The 21,893-nt window shown below is 41.2% G+C and overlaps 2 protein-coding genes across 5 annotated transcripts in view; one reads left to right on the plus strand and one right to left on the minus strand.

Annotated features, from left to right (window-relative positions):
* Positions 1-13,094, plus strand: part of ide (insulin-degrading enzyme) — a 37,288-nt gene extending 24,194 nt beyond the window's left edge. For all 3 annotated transcript variants that reach the window (XM_023276661.3, XM_035951175.2, XM_035951174.2), the window contains 6 exons: positions 2,643-2,810; positions 4,761-5,033; positions 6,037-6,098; positions 8,414-8,486; positions 8,568-8,635; positions 10,964-13,094. In XM_023276661.3, coding sequence (XP_023132429.1) covers positions 2,643-2,810; positions 4,761-5,033; positions 6,037-6,098; positions 8,414-8,486; positions 8,568-8,635; positions 10,964-11,059 — 740 coding nt within the window. In that variant the 3' untranslated portion in view covers positions 11,060-13,094. The remainder of the gene's footprint in view (positions 1-2,642; positions 2,811-4,760; positions 5,034-6,036; positions 6,099-8,413; positions 8,487-8,567; positions 8,636-10,963) is intronic.
* Positions 13,095-13,138: 44 nt separating this feature from the next.
* Positions 13,139-21,893, minus strand: part of marchf5 (membrane-associated ring finger (C3HC4) 5) — a 31,050-nt gene continuing 22,295 nt past the window's right edge. For both annotated transcript variants that reach the window (XM_023276666.3, XM_023276664.3), the window contains 4 exons: positions 21,129-21,259; positions 19,906-20,089; positions 18,183-18,349; positions 13,139-14,983 (listed from right to left, as the gene is read on the minus strand). In XM_023276666.3, coding sequence (XP_023132434.1) covers positions 14,867-14,983; positions 18,183-18,349; positions 19,906-20,089; positions 21,129-21,259 — 599 coding nt within the window. In that variant the 3' untranslated portion in view covers positions 13,139-14,866. The remainder of the gene's footprint in view (positions 14,984-18,182; positions 18,350-19,905; positions 20,090-21,128; positions 21,260-21,893) is intronic.

Here is a 21,893-nt window from a genome sequence, read left to right on the forward strand (position 1 = left end):
TCCAGGCTTGGCTCTAGACTGCCAGTCAGATACAGAGCAGGAGTGCAGGAGAAGGACATACCGGATATAAACACCAAATTGGCTTCTAAAATGACTGACTGAATGACTGTCTGTCTAGGAAACATGTTATTACTGTGACAGCTGAAAGCTTTACAGCAGAAAGTTCTCACAAATCTGTCCAATTACACATCTGTCTGTGTTAAATGCACCATGTAATCTAAGTGCAATTAGAAAGATAGCCCAATGTTTAAACACGATTTTGGAGCCTGATATCACTCTTAAATTGACTGACAGGACAAGGGCAAACACTACAGAACAACTAAATGTACAGCGAAAGATAATGTTTTATTTGATTGTAGCAAAACCATACCTGTAGTTTAAGTGCTCAAAAAAATGATTGATGACACATTTAAAGCATTCATTTGTGCAGTTGTCTCTTGTGCAGTTTTCTCTCGTGCAGTCTGAAAATGAACAGCTTCACCTAATATGCAGTATTTAAAGTGCCATGGTTCTTTTTGAGTTGGCTGAAAGCTAGTTTATGCCACACTGACAGCTTGTCGCTTCACACCAACAGAATACTCAAAGACTAAGTCTGAAATTTCCAAAGGGCATAGTAGTGCTTTCATTATTCAGTGAGCGTACCTGCGCAAAATGTTTGCCTGTTGCTTTTTCGGTTTAAGTAAAAATTTTGACACGTTGAGAAGACTCTTAGGGGAAATGTTGAGGACTGTGGACATAACACTCCCATAGAGCAGTGCCAGAGTGTTCAGTCAGCATGTGCATAAAGGCACCTGCATTACCCAACCTCAGCTTGTCCTCCCTTCAAAGTGAGCTTGATCACAATGGACTCATACAAACTGAAGCTGAGTGTAAAAGGAGCCAGGTTTCCTCCTGCTAGAATGGATGGCTCCTCTCCACATTATGCTCAAAAAAAAATTGAAAGTACAGATGAAAAGCTAGAGGAGACCAATTTGGAGCCACTCAGCAAAAAAGCACGGTGTTGGCATTGAGTAGAATGTCTCCGCCTTTCTGGAGAGTGTCACCACTGTCTTCTATCTGAACTTTCCCATTTCAGCACTTATCTGTGGCTTAAGCAATGTGCTTGAGGTACAACTGCACACTTACAAATGAATCAGCTGATGTGTTTTTGCAGGCATCTCTTATGCAAGTTACTTTACGCAGCGCTGAAAGACCTGATTATGCATCCAGGAATGGATTATGTGAAGTTGTACAGCTAGGCTAGTGAAATTCATTTTGAGCTCATCTCAGTTCATGAATCACTGGATTTTGGGGTAATGAAAAGGATTATTATTTGCATGCTCACTGCATTACATGACAAGCTTAGTTCTCAACATATCTCAGCATGGCCCAGTCATGTTTAACAGAATTACTTTCACAGGGTCCGTAATCTAAATGAAATTGGCACACGCGAAGCAGAGGAAAAATGTAAATCATCATTTTTTTCTTTTACCTGTTCTGTAATCTGTTTTATGTTAAAAAACCTGAGCAGTACAATAAGGGAAGAGAGCAAAAGAGAGTTGAAAATAGTAAAACATAGAACAAATAAAATCACCTATAAAATGCCCTAATACAGCCATGGAAAGAATTAGTAGATCAACTTTGTTTTCTTCAATTTCTTGTTCATTTTAATGCCTGGTACCACCAAAGTTATATTACCTAAAGAATACAATAAACCCGGCAGAAAATGAAGCTGATTACATAATAATTTATGTCCTATTTCACATGTTTAAGCTTAGTTGTATTCCCAGGGTATGCAAGAGGCCATTTCATGTCATGAGCAGCACTGCACATGCAAAGGCCTAGAGTGGTTTCCTGCTCACATTCGAGCCATAGCACAACTCAGAACTTGTCAGCTCTCACATAATGCCTGAAACAAGAGAATTCTGTGAAGCCACAAAGGCAGTCATCTTGGCACTGCTGGAAATTGGCATGACTGAGAGACAGGTAGCGAAAAAACTGAAGATCTCCAAGACAGTTGTTCATTACAGCCAAGAAAAAACTGTTTTCAGATTGTCTGTCCATCATTCCCATTCCACTGACTGCACTATATCAGGCACACCTTGGATAATTTTATTACGTCTGGTAGAAAAGTCTGCATGGTCATAACTCAAACATTTATATGCTAATTGTTATAAATTGTCACACAAATGTCTAACAGGATAGCATGATGAAATGATGACATTTCATGTTCCAAAGGTCACAGGTCTACTTCACTGGGACATAATGTTCTGTAAAAACACTTCTCTGTCAGTTTTTCAACACCGTAACTGTGTGAGGCCCACACATTTCAGAATTAGCAGCTTCATTGCAGAAACATCCATATTCAACACATTATCTCCCATCATGGCTACAACTTCATTTTGCAAACATGTGAAACATACAAAGAAAAATAACATTTCATTGTGTTTCTTTACACCTTTCGAAACACTCCAGAACACACTACTAAACATCAGGTATACAGACATGGATGTAAAGTGCAACTTGACTGGTTGACAGAGACAACAAACCCAGTAGACAGTAATTCTAGTTTGTGTCTGTAATGCATGTAAGAGTGAATGCGTTTGCTTTTTTATGATTACAGTGCTAAAGAAAATAAACAAATATTCTTCTGTTCCTCTCAGGTGGCTGGTATGTTTACCAGCAGAGGAATGAGGTGCACAACAATTGTGGCATTGAGATCTACTACCAGACAGACATGCAGACCACCCATGACAACATGCTGCTGGAGCTCTTCTGTCAGATCATCTCTGAGCCCTGTTTCAACACACTGAGAACCAAAGAACAGCTGGGTGAGGCCACAAAACACTGATGTAGTATACACTACTGGTCAAAAGTTTAAGAATGGCCAAAATTTTCCATTTTCAAGTAGTTGAAGTCCACTGAACAGCTTGAAATGATACAAAGGTAAATGGTGAACTGCCAGAGATTTTAAAAAAAGGTAAGGTTACCCAAAACTGAAAAATAATGTACATTTCAGAATTATACAAAAAGGCCTTTTTCAGGGAAAAAGAAATGAGTTAACAATTTAAAGCTGGTCTGTAGCAATGGAGGATGATCAAGCCATGAAAGTTGGTGCTACCAAATCCTACAGGTGTCCCAACTTTTCTTGATTACTTACAACCTCCTCTGTCTGCATAAAAGTAGTGTTGGAACACAACGTGGCACCATACCCTGAAGAGCATTATTTGAACAGTATTGTACTGCAGAAAGTAGCGTGTTGCTATAAAAATGGAGAGGTCAAGGCAATTAACAATGGAAGAGACAGACCATCATAACTCTTAAAAATGTAGGTCTTTCCTACAGAGAAAGTCAAGGTGCGAGTGAGTACAGTTTTCTTCACCATCAAAAGGCACTCAGAAACTGGGGAACTCTGACAGGAAGAGGTCTGGAAGACCCAAAGCCACAACAGAATGAGAAGACAAGTTTCTGAGAGTCAACAGCTTGGTGATAGGCGGCTCACAGGACAACAGCTTCAAACACAGCTTAATAGTGGTCGTAGTAAGAAGTCTCAGTTTCAACTGTGAAGAGAAGACTTGGACCTGAAGGTTTGACAGGTCCAGTTGCAGCAAGAAAGCCTTTGCTAAGATGTCAGAATAAGAAAAAGAGGCTTGTCTGGGCCATGAAACCCCACCAATGGACTACTGAAGGCTGGAAGAAGGTATTATGGACTGATGAATCAAAATGTGAAATCTTTAGTTCATCATGCAAGATTTTTGTACGCCATCGAGTAGGTGAAAGGATGGTTCCTCAGTGTGTGACATCAACTGTCAAACATGGAGGAGGAAGTGTGATGGTGTGGGGCTGTTTTGCTGGATCCAGGGTTGGTGACTTGTACAGAGTGAGAGGAACCCTGAACCAAAACAGCTACCACAGCATTCTGCAGTGCCATGCAGAAACCTCTGGTATGTGTCTAATTGGTCAGGGGTTCATCCTACAGCAAGATAATGACCCAAAACATAAGTCCAACCTATGCCAGAACAGTCTCCAGACTTAAACCCAGTGGAGCCTGTTTGGGATGAACTGGACACAAGAGTGAAAGCAAAGCAACCTACAAGTGCCACACATTTATGGTAACTTCTGCAACAGAGTTTCGAAGAACTTTCTGAAGAATATTTGGTTTCCATTGTGGAAAGAATGCCATGAGTGTGTTCAACAGTTATATCTGTTCTATGCTTTAATTTCAGAGTACAATGGGACATTAACATGCATAATTTCCAATAAACATGGCAAAATTGGGTTCTTCTGAAACTTTTGACTGGTAGTGTATGTCAGGGGTAACATTTTCCAGTGTGATTTTTAAGATGTATGGAGACAAGAACAAACTCTGGCAGTTGTATTAAATTTGCTACTAAGTTGTGGCATTATTTTTTTGGTTGTTTTGCTTGTAGCAATTACAAAGTGTGTTACAATCACCAGAAATCATAAGTGAAGCATATAAAGTGCTGTCAAACATAATGATGTATAATAACTTTAGTGTTGAATGGATTGTGCCTCAGAGTTACTTTCCCTTGGAATCACTGCTGTAATAATAGTGCCAGAAAACAATATCAAGACAAGTACAGAGAGAAAAAGTGCAAGTTTTTCTTATTCCCTTAAAAGGTGTATGTACATGGATATTTAAAAATGAAGTTAAAAGCTGCGAACAAAATGCCCTTTGAATAGTTTTTCTACACAAACTAACCTGACTTCCTCTCCTTTCTGCTGAGCTCTTACATACTCCCTCCTCTGAAACCCTGCAGGCTACATTGTGTTCAGCGGGCCCCGGCGGGCTAACGGAGTGCAAGGCCTACGCTTCATCATCCAGTCGGAGAAGGCGCCACATTACCTGGAGAGCCGAGTGGAGGCCTTCCTCTGCACCATGGAGAAAGCTGTGGAGGAGATGAACGAGGAAGCCTTCCAGAAACACATCCAGGCTCTGGCCATCCGCCGCCTGGACAAGCCTAAGAAGCTGTCTGCTGAGTGTGCCAAGTACTGGGGAGAGATCATCTCTCAGCAGTATAACTTTGACAGAGGTGAGGCCTCCCTGCTGACTGTTAATTATGTGAAGGTTTTAGGCCATATGCACCCTTCCTGATCTACCAGCTCGTGTAACAGAGAAAGCCGAATGCAAGTTCTTGAGAGTTATCTATATTTCGGTTGGTCCCAGAGGTGAGCAAGATGTTGCTTAGAGCTGCACAAATTGGGATCGATTAAAGCATGCTATAATCTGTAGCGATAGCACACCCCTGCCTTGCAGCACTCTCCTGAGTGCAGTAATAGATTGTAATGGGCCTGATTCACTAGTAGTCTGCCTAAAGCCCTGGGTGATGTCATCATTGAAAGGCTGCTAAGGGAGTAGTGGTGATTACTGATACTCGAGTTAAAGGAGGGGGGTGTTGGGAGAATGAAGCTAGCTAACATGCTCAATGCCAAGGACACAGAAAAACATACAGCACACTCTTTCAATGACCTAAAGAAGAACTGCTGTTAATGAAATGAATTCCTTTGCTTCATTCTGTAATCATGTTTTACATTTTTTGCAAAAAGATGAAGTTTGTTCCTTTTTCAAAGCTTTGGTTTCCTATACACTTGGGCAGTAGAGGTTTCACTGACCCTTGGTGTACTTTCTTGTTAGTGCAGTTCTGGACAATTTAGAAATGGTTAGAAACATTGCATTCATGAGCTATATTATTACAAAAACAAATACAGAGATAAAAAATGAAAAGTCTACATCATCAAAATTTTCAATAAGCAACCCACTAATATGAGACACTTAAAACAACCAGTGCTTTCAGTTCTAGTATGATGCTGTAATGAACCCTTTCCCTGCATTAGCTGACTTACTTTCACTATGACGGATCCCTCCTCATTTTTAAATCATGCTGTCATAAACTGTCCTTCTACATGGTCAGTGGTAATTTCAGGTGTTATAGTACGTTGGCTCAAAGCTACCAAGATGCCTCCTTTGAAAGGCACTTATCAGGTTTTAAGGACTACAGTAATGCTAACGCTTCTGTATTCCTTGTTCTCTTGCAGATAACATTGAAGTAGCATATCTGAAGACCTTGACAAAAGAAAACATAATGAACTTCTACAAGGTAAGTAGTTCACTTTATGACTGTCATAAGAAATTGTAGCTTGAGAATTGTAGCTTATTATCTTACTAGGAAATTATGACATATTGCAATGAATTAAGATTAAAATAACTCCCACTGTGCATTTACTCCCCAAACTGCCCATGTTTTCTTTGAACAGATTTAAATTATGAGGCTCATTTGACTTTAATTGCAGTACTTGGGCTGTGGATAATGCTGCATTGACAGCAGAGGCGTCATTAGGAAGCGAGTACTTAAATTTAAACAAAAACCCCTCATTTTATGACTCTGCCAGGGTCATCAACCACTGGTAAATGCACATTTAAACTTTGTAATGATAAAATACACACATCATCCGCTGACTTTCTAAAATGACTTAACTGTAAACCTTTGAGAAATTCTCGGCTAAATTGATGATACTATGTGATCATAAAATAAAATAGACTCCAGGGCTCCAGTGTGTCTGTGTGTCTCTGCCTGAAAAGTTAAAATATGCCTGTTGTTTTGAGGTGAATAAGACTTGAGAATGGCTTCTTATACCTTTTCTAACTAAGTTTGTGGGAAGACCAGATGCTTATTTGTGCCCAACAGCCAAGTACGCTCTTAACAATGCTTGTGAGGTGTTTAGGGAACATTGGTACTGATGCAGTGACAGGTGTGTGTCTGGCAGAGCAACCCCTCATGCCACAGTGGCAAGCAAGGACTCTGGAGCCGTGAGAAGTCGGAAATGACAATACAATTTACCATTCCTTATAGTATATCCAATGAAGAATATCTTGGGCTAAGTTTAAGTGTCAGATCATACTTAGAGAAAAGAACTAGGTAATTGTACTGAACATTTGTCTGCACTTTTAGTCCTGTTTAGTCCTGCCTTAAATTGTTGAGTGTTAGACATGCAGCCTTACTAGACATTAATGATCTGTGTGATCATCTATATTCAATTCATATGGACTAACTGCCACAATCCTGTGTCAGACAGCTCATTACTCGAGGTTCAAAGTATGTTCTTGTTGTTCAAAACTGCACATGAAGTAACACTGCAACCATATGGTCCATTTACTAGCTCTACTATTCACACCAAAGTTTACCCCGTTGTCATGGAAGCTCAATATTATTTTTCCTGAGCAGTTAAAGGACTTTTTCCATCCATGTTGGCTTAAAAGCTTAAAGTTCAAAAAGAAAAATTAAAACATCTGATCATCTTCAGGTCCATTCCAGCTAGACTAGCACATCTGCTGGTGAAGATCATGTAAGACAATGGAGGCCTCCTGAGTACAATTAAATAGACTTGCATGAATACCTTGATGACTGCTGAGGTTGTGTTCACTCCATGGAGGGAAATTGATGAGATTTATTTTTGTAAATGCATTAATTGAGACATAATTGTATCAATGGATAGATGGGGATCAAAAAGAGTTTGTAAAATACATAATTTGCATTTAGAAGGGGACAACACTAACAAGGAAACGCTGGATTGTGCCATCAATAGAGCTTGAATGTAGAACTGTGTTTTACCCTCCTACTGTAGATGTATATGTTAGTACCAGAATGTATAGTATCTGTCAAGTCAGTGTTACACAGCAGTGAAACGATGGTAATCACAGTTTTGATTAAAGAACATTATTGGTCCAATATACCGCACCACCTACTCTAAGTCTATTTGTGTGTGTGTGGGCAGACACACATGGATTTCCTGGATTCAGTGTGTCCTCCTAGCTTTCATCTCCTTCGGCCTCCTGCTTCTATTCATAGCCGTGGAGGTGACACTGACACAGGACGCTCACAGCATATCAGCTGCCATAATGACAGCCAGCAAGCCTGTTTCAAAGGGGATAAAGGGGCAAAAGACACACGGCCGCAGAAAGAATTGGCATTATCTCAGCCCAGCAGAAACCATTACAGCCCCCATGCAGAATAAACCTAATGCATTTCTAATGTCATATCAGCAGAAATCGCAGAGGCTTCTTCTTTTTTTTTTTTTTTGGTTATTATTTCATTTTTGGTTGCCAGTGTTGATGCAGTCTGACTGCAGACGAGCCAAACCTTCAGTCTAATATAATCCTCCACCCAGAGACAGTGATAAGGCCGACTGTGTAGCTAAATCTCCACAGGGCTGTCACAGCTGATCCCAGACTCAGTGGGAGAAACACATGGCCATCCGGGCCTTGTCGAGCCTCTTCTTCTGGGGTAGAAACACGCCTTTACAAAAAGGGTTTAACGTAGCGATGAGTCATTCTATTCTGTTTCCCTCAGAATGTGGGCATTTAAATAATGAAACAAAAGGATTAGGTTATGGTAATCTGTCTGTGTCTCTGCAGGAACGGCTGACAGTCGAGGCCCCAAAGAGGCACAAGGTGTCCGTGCACGTCCTCTCCAGAGAGATGGACTCCTGTGAGTATTGGTACATACATGATGGATGCTCAGGCTTCATTCAGACCCTGCGCTTGACTTGTACATTTGTGTGTGTACCAGGTCCAATAGTGGGAGAGTTTCCTGCTCAGAATGATGTCAACCTGGCCCCTGCTCCTTCCCTACCACAGGTAATATACTTTTTATTTAAGCTCCTGTATATGCTAACCTCACTGTTTCCACAACTACTGACATCTATTAGCCTCAATCAGACTTATTTACTTTAAATGTGCAGCAGGCAGAGTAAAGACACTGACAAAAACGAAGGGCAAATCTTAAAATGCTTGTAGCATGACATCAATAAACTGTACACAGCTAAACTGTGTTTATCCAACAGGAACTGATGGTCACAATTTGTGTAGAAAAAACAATATTTCAATACTGCATGTGTTTCATAATGTCAAGAAAATAAAAGAATGAACTGATCCTGTTGATGAAGTTCATGTTGCTGGAGCTTCTTGTAGCTTGTTCATCAATCACTTGTCAGTTATCAGACATTCTCCTTCATGACACACAGTAGATTATATTGTTTCTCATGAATACAGACTAAATATTTTTCATTCCAGACATGGAAATGATCCCAAACAAATCAGATTGTATACTCAGGAAGTTTCTGAGCCTTCTTAAAAACATCTATGCAGTTGCACTCAAACTAATTTATCCCCATTGCAAGTCAGGTTTATTGGCACATTTTACAAACTTACAGCTGTTTTTGATAAACAACTCAAACAAGAACAATTTAAATAGCTCAACACAACCAGTATTACAGGTGGTTTCTCCAAATTCATCACAATAGGCCAGTTTTAATGACTGAAAATTATTCAATTCTGCATCATGTTTGCAACAGTTCATAGCTGTAAAAGGGTGCTCTACTAAGTACTAAAGATGCTTGTTAAGAAGAGGTTGAGTAATTTTGAGACAACAGTAGTCATTAAAAGTAGCACACTGTCATGAATTTGAATATTTAGATGGTTTCAAGCATATCGGAGGTGACTTTTCTTGTGCTTTTGGGTCAGTAGTGGTGTACGTCTTGGAGTTCAGGCATGGAGACCTTCAGCGTTTAGTGTGCACCTCACTGTAGACATTGAAACCTTAGTTGCTGCTGCCACCAAGTCTTGCTGCAGGTCTTTTGCAGTCACAGGGTGGGCTTTATGGCCACCTGATTCCTCAGACTTCTGGTGGCAGCTGTTGATAGCTTCCTCTTTCTGCCACGTCCAGGTAGTGTAACCACTGTTCCTTTAACTTTGAACTTGCAAACTATGCTTCCAGCAGTATCTCCAGGAACATTCAGTGCCTTTACTATCTTTCTGTATCCTTTTCCTTGATTATGCAAGGCAATGATCTCCTCTCTAAACTTTTGGGACAATTCTCTTGACTTAACCATATTTCTAACATGCAATCAAACGTCACTATGAACAAACCCCAAGCCAGTCCAGGTATTTGTGTTCTATCTGAAGCACATCTAATGCCACTAATGAAGCCCTTGATGAGTGATGTCGGGTATGCTTGAGACAACTCCTGATTTGCAAACTAGTGCTCTTATGTGGGATTCTATTCAAGGGGTTGAATCATTTTGAGACAGCAGTAGTCATTAAAACTGGCCTGTTGTGATGGGATGAACCATGGGCTTCTGTTTGGGACTATGCCTCCTACAGAAGTTCACTAACCACTTGCTACAAAGCTGGACCTGAGAAAAGGGTCATTTTTATTTGATGCAATCCTATAAGCAAGGGTCTAGTCCTAGATAAGTGCCACAGAAAAATGGACTAGACTAATAATGCAGTACTATGCATTCATGGTGTCCACAGCTGTTCACATCTTCAAGGGAGTATAATCAAGGCTTTCGAAGCTACTAGAAGACTATCATTGAGGCCAATTACTGCTTATAGTGTCAGTTCTGCCATCTAGTCAAGTGGAAGTCCACATACCACCCAAAACTTGTTACTGTGTGGACAGACCACGCTTACTGCACATGTGCATGAAAAACAAAAACAAGTGGTTATGAGGAGGGACTGTATGATGAGGTTCTCTTTCATTCACACCTTTATAATTCATCAATAAAAGAGCTCTAATTGAAGTAGTCGCTGCCATCTGCTGTCATCTTTGGAGGTGCTTTGATTTGAACATGCTTTCCCTTTAATTGTGCCCCAAACACAGCAGGAAGTGTTAAATTCTCCAGAAATCCTGTGTTATGTCCGTCACAAGAAGAATCACTGACATCGTGCTAAAGCTTAGTCTGTAGCTAGCTGCTATTTTATATAAAACGGGCCAAGTCACAGCCTTTCAGAAACATCCAAAGGTGTGGGTTTTTTTTTGTGTTTTCAACATCAGAGCCAGTCTGACCGTCTGCATAGCAAAGCAAAGTGTACCTGTTATAGCTACAAACACCACAGACTTAGGGTTGATGTCTTAATGTCTCAGTGGGGATGAAAGTTTAACCTGCAAACTTTTCCTTGCAGCCCACTTTGGTTCAGGACATGACGGAGTTCAAGAGGAGCCTACCTCTGTTCCCTCTGGTCAAGCCTCACATCAACTTCATGGCCGCCAAACTGTGAGCGAGGCTGGCAGGTCGACACACAGCAGCACGAGGGGGCGGAGGCCGGGGAGGGCGACTGCAGGGACCCCCGCTCTGTTTCCCCACCCTCCCCCTCCTCCTCCTCCCTCCCCGTCAAGAAGACTTTCGTCGGACTGAGCCTGCATGAGTGTGTGTTTGTTTGCGCGGGTGCATGTGAATGTGCGGCAGGCTGGAGCCACTAGAAGAGATGCTCGGAATCAACAAACAATTCGAATCACAAAAGTTAGCAGAGACCGTCGACGTTAGCCGTGGTAACGATAGAGATCACACCAGATTCACCTCATGTTAAGGTCTCTAAAAGGAGATGCAACACTCACACGCATCACAACACGGTGTAGGCTGTTGTAGGAGAACTAGAAACAACGTTTAAAAAAAAAAGACGAGGGCCATCCCTCTTAACAAGCGTACTGCAGAGGCTTCACAGTCGGAGGCGTTTTCTTTGAGTTATTCAGACATGCTGCTCTGAGAATGGATAGCAGGTTGATTGTGATGAACTGGGGGGCTGTGGTGGTTGAAGACAGTAGTTCCATGAAGGTCGTCTCTTTTATTTGTTGGACTGTATCCCTCAGAGACACCGTTATCACAGTAGATGCACTCGCTCAAAAGGAATATTTTATGCATTTCTGAAGCCTTATAATTCTGGTTTTAATCCCTGCATGTTTTTGAAATGTTTTTGCCTGTAAACTGGTAAAATGTTGGGACCCTTGAGGAGCTGTTTTTAAATCACTAACCACAGAACCACGTTCATGAAAATTTAAAATTTTTTTTTATTGCGTTTTAGAGTAGTATGTAATTGAGACATCTCAGGGTACCTCCATGCTGTTTATTTTAACATTCAGTTTTATTAGTAATTACAATAAAAACACTTTTATGGGTTTGTCATTTCCACTGGTACTTTGTTCAAATCTGATCCTTAAAACTCAGAGGAGTTAATGGCTGTAGAGACAAACAGGACTTTATTTTTTCTGCCCTGGAAACTCTGGGGTCACATTCTGAGACTTCTTGCAGCTTGTGCCTTTCAGGGGGGCATCAGGCATTAAGTTTGTATGATTTAGGGCAAAATCCTGGGGGGAGTTAGACACGCTCCACCCCCCACCCCCTCAAATAGTTGGATGTGCACTGGCTCTTACTGCATAGATGTCAAAGCAGCTAGCCTTTTTCTCTGAAAAACATTTCGTGTTGATGTCTAAAAGGGGGTTTATTTTTCTGAATATATGCACTTCTCTCACTAAGCAATAAACTAAATGTCGTGGACAGGGACGAGTGTGAGGAGTGACATGTGGCTCCAGCAGAGGGCTGTGTTCGCTCTGAGCGGTTGCCGGGGCGTTGGTGGTGATGTCAGCGTCATGCAAGCGTGACCTGCTCTCTCAGGTGCTAACCAGCTTCGCAGTGTAAAACCGCTGCTGGTGGAGCTGCCAACCACTCTGTTCAAACAGCCAAAAATCACTCGTTTTATTTCAGCTGCCCCAGGCCTAGCTCATTGCTCGCTCATACGATGCTGCATGGTTTTAAAGGATTTCAGAGGGTTAGAAAGTTGAAGGGAGTACCTGTGTGATCGTGCTGCATCTAAAGCTTCAATGTTTTCCAGCATTTTACTACGTCTCAACCAGATCAAAACCATTTCAAATATTACTTTTCGATTTCAAGCGAAGCCTCTCTTCATGAACTGCTACTGTGTTAAATGGCATTATTCCCATGTGGTGAAAACCCAAAGACAACCACCAGCAGCAGCATGCCTTAGGTAGTCCTCCACTCCCACAGGCAGTAGCTCTACAGCGTTTGAGGGCAGTTTTCACAGCATTCTAGAAACATTACATATCAGGCTTGGGCGGGCCATGCACTGTTTACCTTGTGACGTATCTTAGTGAGTGGTTTACATTTAGGATGTATTTAGCAACACAAAAAACTGTGATTGGCTGGTTGGGTTCATGGGCCAGTGAAGAGTGCTAATTTTGAGTTTGGTCTCCTTTTTTTGTCTCCTGTGTGTTTCTAATTAATAAACAAGTGAATTAGAAGCGTTTGTGTTTTTCATCCCTACACACTCAACACATGCAGCATGTGGAAAAATACATTTATTCACAGAACTAATACCACAGAAGTCAGACGCAATGTGTGTACAACGCAGTTCACGTTGGAACGTCTCTTTTGGCAGAGCGGAGGATGTACCAGGAAGGCGGTGGTAGGACGACACCTGGAAAGCAGGCACGGTTTACATGTGCAGGTTAAATATTCCAAGTGGTCAACTGTGTCTTTTTACAGAACCAAGATCCTCGTATCAATAGCAACTTATGGGTTATTGCTAAGTCTGGCAAATGGCAACATTTGGATATTCAGTCACACCATGCTCTCAATGATTTAAAACAAATCTATGTGCGGTTACGTAGTACGACTGCACGTTTCAGTCCGTTCACTCACATTCCAACAAGCCTTATTTTCACAATTGCAACTTAGTTTTTCCAGATTCAGTACATTTTTTTGTTCTATTAGGAGAATTTAAGTATTAGAATGCATCTTCATTGTTGTTACCAAAGAAATGCACTTTAATAACACTTTTAATTCAATGAAATTTCATTTATCTGTATATAGAGTGAAAACAAACTAAGGATGAACACAACTCAAGCAGGAAAATAGGGCTTGTTTGTGTGAACTGACCCTTTAATTTCCATACAAAGTCCAGCCAAAAGTCTCAGCTGCTCCTATGACTCATTTTAAATTGCCAGAGTCTGGATGGTAATTAGTACAGAACCGAAGCTGTGGTTCACACACAACACGAAAGCCATCATCATCATGTGCTGGTCGAGGGGCGAAGGTGAAACCTGACATAAAATAAATCTGACATTAAAAGTCCAAAGGTTTCATTGCTGCAATGGATGTCATGTGAAAACTGTCCAACATCCTGAAACATCCGTCTCCTCCACGCGGTGTCATGGCAACAGGCTCGACCAAACCTGGAGCGCTGCAATGGCCGTCGAGGCTTCAAAACACAGGAGAGCATTTTGTAAGGTGGACATAAAGCGAGAGGCAAATCCTGAACACTGCTGAGGCATGTGAGCAAAAAGAGTTTTTAAATCAGGGTCTAAAAGACACACCTCTGACTTAACTCCATCTGTGGTCAGTGTGCTCATTTCTATGTGGTTAGCTTTAGTGTCACAGTCACAACAAATTTCCTCTAAATGCTTCCTAGTTTGCGTTAATATTCACAAATGTTACACATTTTATTGTTTAATACATTCCATACACTGAACAGAAATCCTCAATCGATACAAATCCCCATCATCATCATCATACGGGACATTTCAAACCTGCAAAACAAACATTATAAAACAATCATTTATTATCATTATAAAACTTTCTAATTACAGATGCCTCGCATTCCTTCTCCTTAAAATACAGTAAGTATTTGTTACGTGGTTGCTGAAGCACATCCACCCAGTCACTCGTCACAAGTTCTTGGGAATCGATGTGTTAATGTGTGATACTGCACGCTAACTGCAAACATGCTCCAGTCTGCAAGTCTTGTCCGTCTTCACCTTACAAAAGCGTCACAAGTTTAAAAAAAAAAAAAAAAGAAACAGCGTGTGGTGGGGATCCTTGCGTGGAGGTTGGCAGCGGTGCGATGGATCACTCCGGAGTGGGTGAGAAGGGGTGAGGTGGGAGAGGAGTAGGTAAATGAGGGTGACTAAGTCCATTTCACCAGCATGTCCTGTTCACTGAGAGTTCAACCCCTCCTCTCCTTCCTCCCTCCCTCCCTCCAGCAGAAGTTGTGCTCTTCGTCTGTCCTCCCTCTTCAGGCCTCCTCCTGCTCAGGGAAATTGAGGATCTTGCGGTGGGCTTGCCTCAGGTACTGCTGCTGTTTGAAGTACACCTTAAACGCCCCCTTGATGGCCACAAAGGCGATACCTCCCTGTAGGAGAAGAGAGAAAAAAAACTGTTGAAAGAGCTTAGAGACAGATTCAGCTCAACACATCAAAGCTTTCCCCACTGCTGGCTTATAGAAGATCTGCTTTAATTTCACACTGACTATCAGGCACGTGACAGCACCCATCTTCCGTTCTGCTGCGAGCAGGACATTCTAGGAAGCATTGACAATACTTCACTGTGCTTCTCGGATATGTTGGTTCGATTCAACCGTCGCTGTGTCGAGGTTTCAGGAATCCCCTCTAGATGGTTTAGTTTTCTAACGGTCTGATTCGGAGCTTTTACAATGTTCTGATTGTTTCTCACAGTGCCGTGCAGATTAGTGGAACTGTTAGTCCAACAGTGAGTGAGGGAGTCGAATGAAACATCATCTACAGGAATTCTAACACCTGGTCAATGTTACAGCAGCAGTCAGTGAATGAAATAAGCTTCATAAATGAACTGCTTTTGCGTTCTTAATGAATTTAAATGAAATATCTTTAGGTTGTGAACTGATGGTTGTACAAAACCAGTAATTTGAAGGTTTCGAGACTAGTTTATGGTTTGTGTTTGCCCACATGTTGACCGAGGAGGACTTTTAAAGTAGACGGGGCTCCGTTTCTACTACAATCAGTACATGTCAGTCTGCTACACAGATGGTACTGAGCACAGAAAGCCTTGTTCATGTTTGTGAAAGGCTGGAACTTGGCACTTTTTACAGAACACAGGCACATATTGGGCTGTAGCACCATGTCTATGCGATTATTACTCCGCTAAAGAACACGGCGGGATGATGTGACAATAGGCGTAGGTTTGTCTGTCTGACTGTTAGCAACATTACTCAAAAACAGACACACGGATTTGGAGGAAATTTTCAGGAAAGGTCAGAAATGACACAAGGACCAAGTGATTAGATGTCGGCAGTGATGCGGCGTTTAGTCTGGATCCATGAAAGATTTCTGTATCATTGCCAGATAGCGGCATGGCGTCACTGTAACTATGACAACAAGGAAACACTATGTCAGCTGCCTGCTGATGATCACATGACTGCGATCTTACTACAAATCGACTGCTGTGGACTTATCGAAACTTATCCGTTGGAAATGATACAAGAAACAACTGATTAAATTGTGGGGGTGTTTCCGAGTCCCATCAATTCTCGTCACCTGCTTCATATTTAGGTATCCGTACATAACGTAAAGATGCATAACACACATCTGTGCTCAGCGCAAAGTCATTTTGTTTGTGGGTACATCTATATTAAATGGCCACATTCTATGTTGCCGTGATTTCTGCCACAAATTCTTTCAAGATTTCAGCCGAAATGACACGACTGAGCAGCCTTGGCAGAGTACATGACATGGTCTTTAATTTAAGCTCTCACTCAAGCTGTGATGTGGATTTTCATCCGTTTTTAAACCATGCAGTTATTGAAATCACTATTTGACATATTAAGTGGTAATAAAAACAAATCTTTACAGGATTGAGTGGTTTTTCATTTAGAATGAACAACATTAAAACTGATACGACAGTGAAAACGAAAACTGAATTCAAATGGAGCTAGAAGGCAAAGAGAAGCCAGAAATGTTCTCTCAAATACACCCCTGCTTGGATTTCAAGTCCAAGGACTGTTTAATTAACAGCAGGACTTGTGGTACACATTTCTGACCACTGACATTTGATTTCAGTGTGGACCTGCAACTGGAGCAGACAGCAAACATCACATTTTGTCTGCCAGCCTTCATGTTGATCATGAATGTTGACAAGAGTTGAGTCTTCTGTTACTACTGACAGAAGAAACTGCTGTTTTCACCATGGAAATGTTTCCATAACAGGACAAGGAGCACCAGGAAGATGCTGGTTGCTTTCTTCAACATTCACGTGGTTGTGAATGTTCAGTCATCCAGGGTCGGGTCGATAAAGCAGAGTGCTACTTGTAACGTATCTGACATATCTGAGGGAGAACATCTGGTGTAACTGACCAGAACTGTGAAGCGATTGCACGAGGTTGTTCCAGTATGTCCGCTCTCAGCACACAATTATGCACAGATTTTTTTTGGCCATAGCAACACAAATGTCTCTCTCCACCTACCCTCCTCACAAGATGTAGCTCTGTGTAAGCACCGTATCATTGCACAAGGAGACTACTTGGACCGAAAAAAATTAAATTGGGTACACATTTTTGCTATATATAGACAAACGCTGAACTTCTTGGTCACACCTTCTACCAAACTAAGGCTAATGACTCGTATTCATGCACAGATGAAAATATGACAAAGCAGTCTGTCACTCAGTAGATGATGTTCAGTGTATCAGTACAGCACAGATCACTCTGGTGTCCTGTCTGTCTTCAGCACAAGGCTTCTCCTATGGAAAATGAAGACACATGGTCCTACTGTCAGCCATAAATGGTACTAGCAAACCTACAGATGCTGTTTTCCAACCTGAGTAATGTGTTTTGTTTGTTTTCCTTGTACACTTTTTAGGTTTTCCACAGTGGAACCACATTCCAGCTGCCTTTACGTTGCGTTTCTTGACAACACTGGACATGTCATTTCTCCATCCTCACATGCAGGCAGAAGCAGCTTTTTGTGATTATGCTGAATGTTGACGCTGTTACAAGTAAGAACCCATTAGTTTATTTACATTTTTTTGGTCATTGTTAGTGCTGGACATTGTTTTATGTCTAGGTTTTGTAAATTCTAACTGTTAAGCTTTCACCACTTATGCAAATGCAAATATTACACTGGCCTTGATTCCTAGCGTGTCCATTTACTAACACTTGATTTCAACTCTCTGAACCCCAAGCAGTTTCTGGGTGTTTGTATTCGCTCCTGTCTCATCGTTACTCACCGTGGGCTCATTTTTCACTCTGATATAAAGTCCTGCACCTCTATGGAATCAGCACAACCATCATGAGAAGTAGAAACAACGCAAAGCTGTATTTTGTGCAGTATATCACAGTTATAAAGCCATAAATCAGAAAAACAAAAATATTTGAGTTGAATGGCTCATAAGCTGCACAGTTAACCCTAGTTAGAATAGTCATTTATTCAGCTAATCCCCCCAGATTTATTTACTTTTCTAAATTTGAATCAATCTCTCACACTGTGATGACCATTTTTGGCTTTCTGAGCTGTCAGAACCATTGCCAGCTCCTCTTTACACTCATTGCTGTGTGTTTTCTGATGACTGCTTGTACCCACCAGGATGGTCCTCTGTAGGTTGGAGTTAACGCTGCTGAACATGAGCTTCCCCACGATGGTGGCGATGGTGGGGAAGACCAGAGCGCCACACAGGATCCGTGTGGCCGACACGTGATCGGCCAGGGGGCTGGCCTCCGCCGGGATCCGAGGAACTGGACAGCCAATCCCTGCAGAGACACATAGGGGGCAGCGGCGTGCAGCCAGAACAAACATTTATTTTGTTTGTATGTACACCCAGACTAAAAGTGATCTGGGCAGTAAGTCATTGTGTCGGAGCCTGAGGCTTATTTATTTGTGTTTACAAAAGTCTGATAAAATGAGCACAGACCAATGGCAGTAAAAGCTTCTGTGATGGACGAGAAGTTAGCGTCTAAGATGTGTCACAAGTTTACTAACACCCCGTATCCACTGTATGTTTAAAACACGATTCGTATCATCAGTTTGTGGTCACTGAGTCTGACTCATTGTACAAGTACAAATACAGATAGATGGGGTGCAAATTGACAGGGTTCATGAAAATAAATTCCTGTTTCAAACAAAGCAAAACATGCTCTTGACCATAAATCACTACGCATCCTATACTGTTGCATGGTCTTACCATATTTCAATTCCATTGTAGAGATCTGGGGTAATGTAATAACTACAGGAGTTCAATCTACTCATTAACCATTCTTCAAAAAAGGACAATACGGGTTATTCACAATGTTGTCTATTGGGATCATACTCACCCACTCTTCATACAGTCAAAATTATTAAAATTTACAGATATAGTGAAATTCCAAAATGCACAAATCATGCACAAAGCAAAAAATAACGTTTTGCCACAAAACATACAGAGATTGCTTAGGGATCGAGAAGGGGCATATCAATTAAAGGAAAATACAACTTCAAAATGAACAACATCCGTACAAATAGAAAAAGATTCTACTTTTCATTCTGCTGGGTCAGACTCTGGAACAGTTTGCGTGAGGAGATCAAGCGATGTCCAAACATGCAGCAGTTTAAAACTAAATATAATGTTTTCACAGGATACAGGGATAAAGTGGTGGTGTGACAGTCGCTGGGTGTGCACAGGTTAATGTTACTAATTATTTATTTCTTAATGATTTGTTTTCTAGATTTATTTATATGCAATATTAGTTGGGTCTATTAGTTGTGTTTTGCTATTGTTTGGTCTTTTTATACAAATGTTAATAGACATATTGGTGTATATTTACTACAAATCACGTTCACTATTATTGTTATTGTTGTTTAGAAATGGTAGTATTTCGAAGAAGCAGGATGAATAGATTTACAATCATGTGTGTAAGGAGAAGAGGTGGGATTAGATGAGCTTTGACTTCTTCTCACTCCTTTTTGAACAAGTTATTCATTGTCTTTTGTTGTTGTTTAAATAAACTTTGAAAAAATCAAACCAAAAAAAAATTAAAAATAATCAATTGTCTGCATCCATTTTGACACAAAGTCCCTAAGTAGACCCATGACAGAGACAAAATCCTTCTCTATAATGCTTCTGAATATACTAGATGTCTTTTCATTTCTTATTTCTCCAATGGCCTTATCTGGGCTTTATCAGTAGCAGGGCTTAGAACTTCATCCAACAGTGAGATCAACATTTGAATGAGGTCAAACAAAAACCTAAAGAAAATCAATGGCCTAAATACCTGAACACATTTTAAATACATTACAAAAAGGTTGACAGGCAAAACTATTGTGTGCTGACCTGGGAAGATGCTGTTGAGAATCTGCAGTTTGTTGGAATATTTCCTCCACAGACGCAGGACGTAGTCCTCCCAGCGAATCATCTTGCCGAGGATAAGCATGACAGGGATGGTGGGCAGCCCAATGAGGAGGAATAGAGGGTCGGCCCGCTCCATCACATCCAGGCCCTCCTTATGGCCCACCACCTGGACAGCAGAGTGAATGGTCAGAAAGGAAAACTACTGCAGACAAGTCAAGCTAATGACTTTTACTTACAAATGATTAAAAAAAAGAATCAAAAAATCAGGAGCAAAATAAAACAAGCAACTGTGAATTCACCTGGTGTTTGTCTAACCACATCCACAGTGTGGACTCTCCAAACAGGAATACATGAAGGCTGTATAGAACAGCTTTTGAGTTCACTGTGACTCGTACAACTACTTGGGTGTTCACCTGAACAGTCAGACCACATTACAGCACTTTACAGGAAGGTTCAGAGCAGACTATCTAATAAGGAGACTGAGGTCTTTTGGGGTGCAGGGGGAACTCCTGAAGACTTTTTATGACTCTAAGGTGTCATCAGCCATCTTTTATGGAGTGGCCTGCTAGGGAAGCAGCATCTCAGCTGCTGACAAAAGGAAACTTGATCGGCTGATCAAGAAGGCCAGCTCTGTCCTGGGGAGCTCCCTGGACCCAGTGCAGGTGGTGGGAGAAAGGAGGATGTTGGACAGTGTCTCCCACCCCATGCACAACACTCTGAGGGCACTGGACAGCTCCTTTAGTGACAGACTGCATCACTCTAGGTGTGTTAAGGAGTGTTACCGCAGGTCCTTCCTTCCTGCTGGTATCAGACTCTATAATGAGCACTGCTCCCAACAGACCACATATACACTCCCTTAATGACAGTTAGCCAACTGTCAAGTGCAAATACACCTAAGTGCAATTTATTTGTGATTATATTTTTAAATTTGTGTTATTATTCTTGTGTTCTTCTGTTTTTCTTATTTATATTGTATATATAGTGTATATATCTCACATCTATTTTATAGTTGTGTTTTCTTGATTTTTCTTCTGTCATTTTGCTGCTATGACATTGCAAATTTCCCCTTGCGGGACTACTAAAGGATATTCTATTCTATTCTAATTTATTGGCCAGAGCTCAAGTACAGTGTAAGTAACAACTTCCATCTGCCTGAACAAACCTATAATAAATAAAAACCTCTCTCGAGGAATCTCAGGTCGTACCTGCATGACAGTGACAGCACCATAGGTGACAGCTGTCCAGTAGATGGAGCCCACCATGATGCCAGCTGCAGCAAAGGGGCCAGCCTTGGAGATGAGCCGATCAGCCAGGTCCAGCACGTAAACTACAGGACCTGGTGAAGGAAAACAACGGATATAAGAGTCAGAACCGAGAGAAAACCTGTGGAACCCTGACAGTTACATTCATGGGGTGGTGGACTGTTACTGAAAATAACTTGAGGTATAATATATTATTATTTATTGTCACTACAAGCACCTCCCATCCATCCACAGAAATACTTAGCTGGAAAAAAGTTTTCGGACACCCTTAAAATTTTTTGGACCCAATCAATTTTAAGTTTTTATTGGCTTTTTTTAGGATTTGTTTAGTATTATGGCTGTGTCTGTACTAACAGAAATTGCACCTGAAGACCTAAGAGTGATGCTTAATGCAATATTTCACAAATATATGGGGTGTCTGAAAACTTTTTTCCACCACTGCAGAGGCAGCAGCTATTTTTATTGGGTGTCCTCTATTGGGTAAAAGTTAAGCTGGGGGGTAAAGGGAGACAGGAATTTAACCAGTATGGTCACTTGTAAACATACAGCTTCCTTTTCTGCTTATCAGCTGCAGTAAAACAACAACAAAAGAACTAAAGACTCAGGAAAACTCACATGCAAGAAACACATGTGACAAAAATATTACAACAATGTAGTCATGTGAAAGTGAAGTTTCTTCCTCATTGCTTTACCAAAGTTTGAGGCAGG

The sequence above is a fragment of the Amphiprion ocellaris genome, chromosome 16, assembly GCF_022539595.1.
Source record: "Amphiprion ocellaris isolate individual 3 ecotype Okinawa chromosome 16, ASM2253959v1, whole genome shotgun sequence".
Taxonomy (NCBI): domain Eukaryota; kingdom Metazoa; phylum Chordata; class Actinopteri; family Pomacentridae; genus Amphiprion; species Amphiprion ocellaris.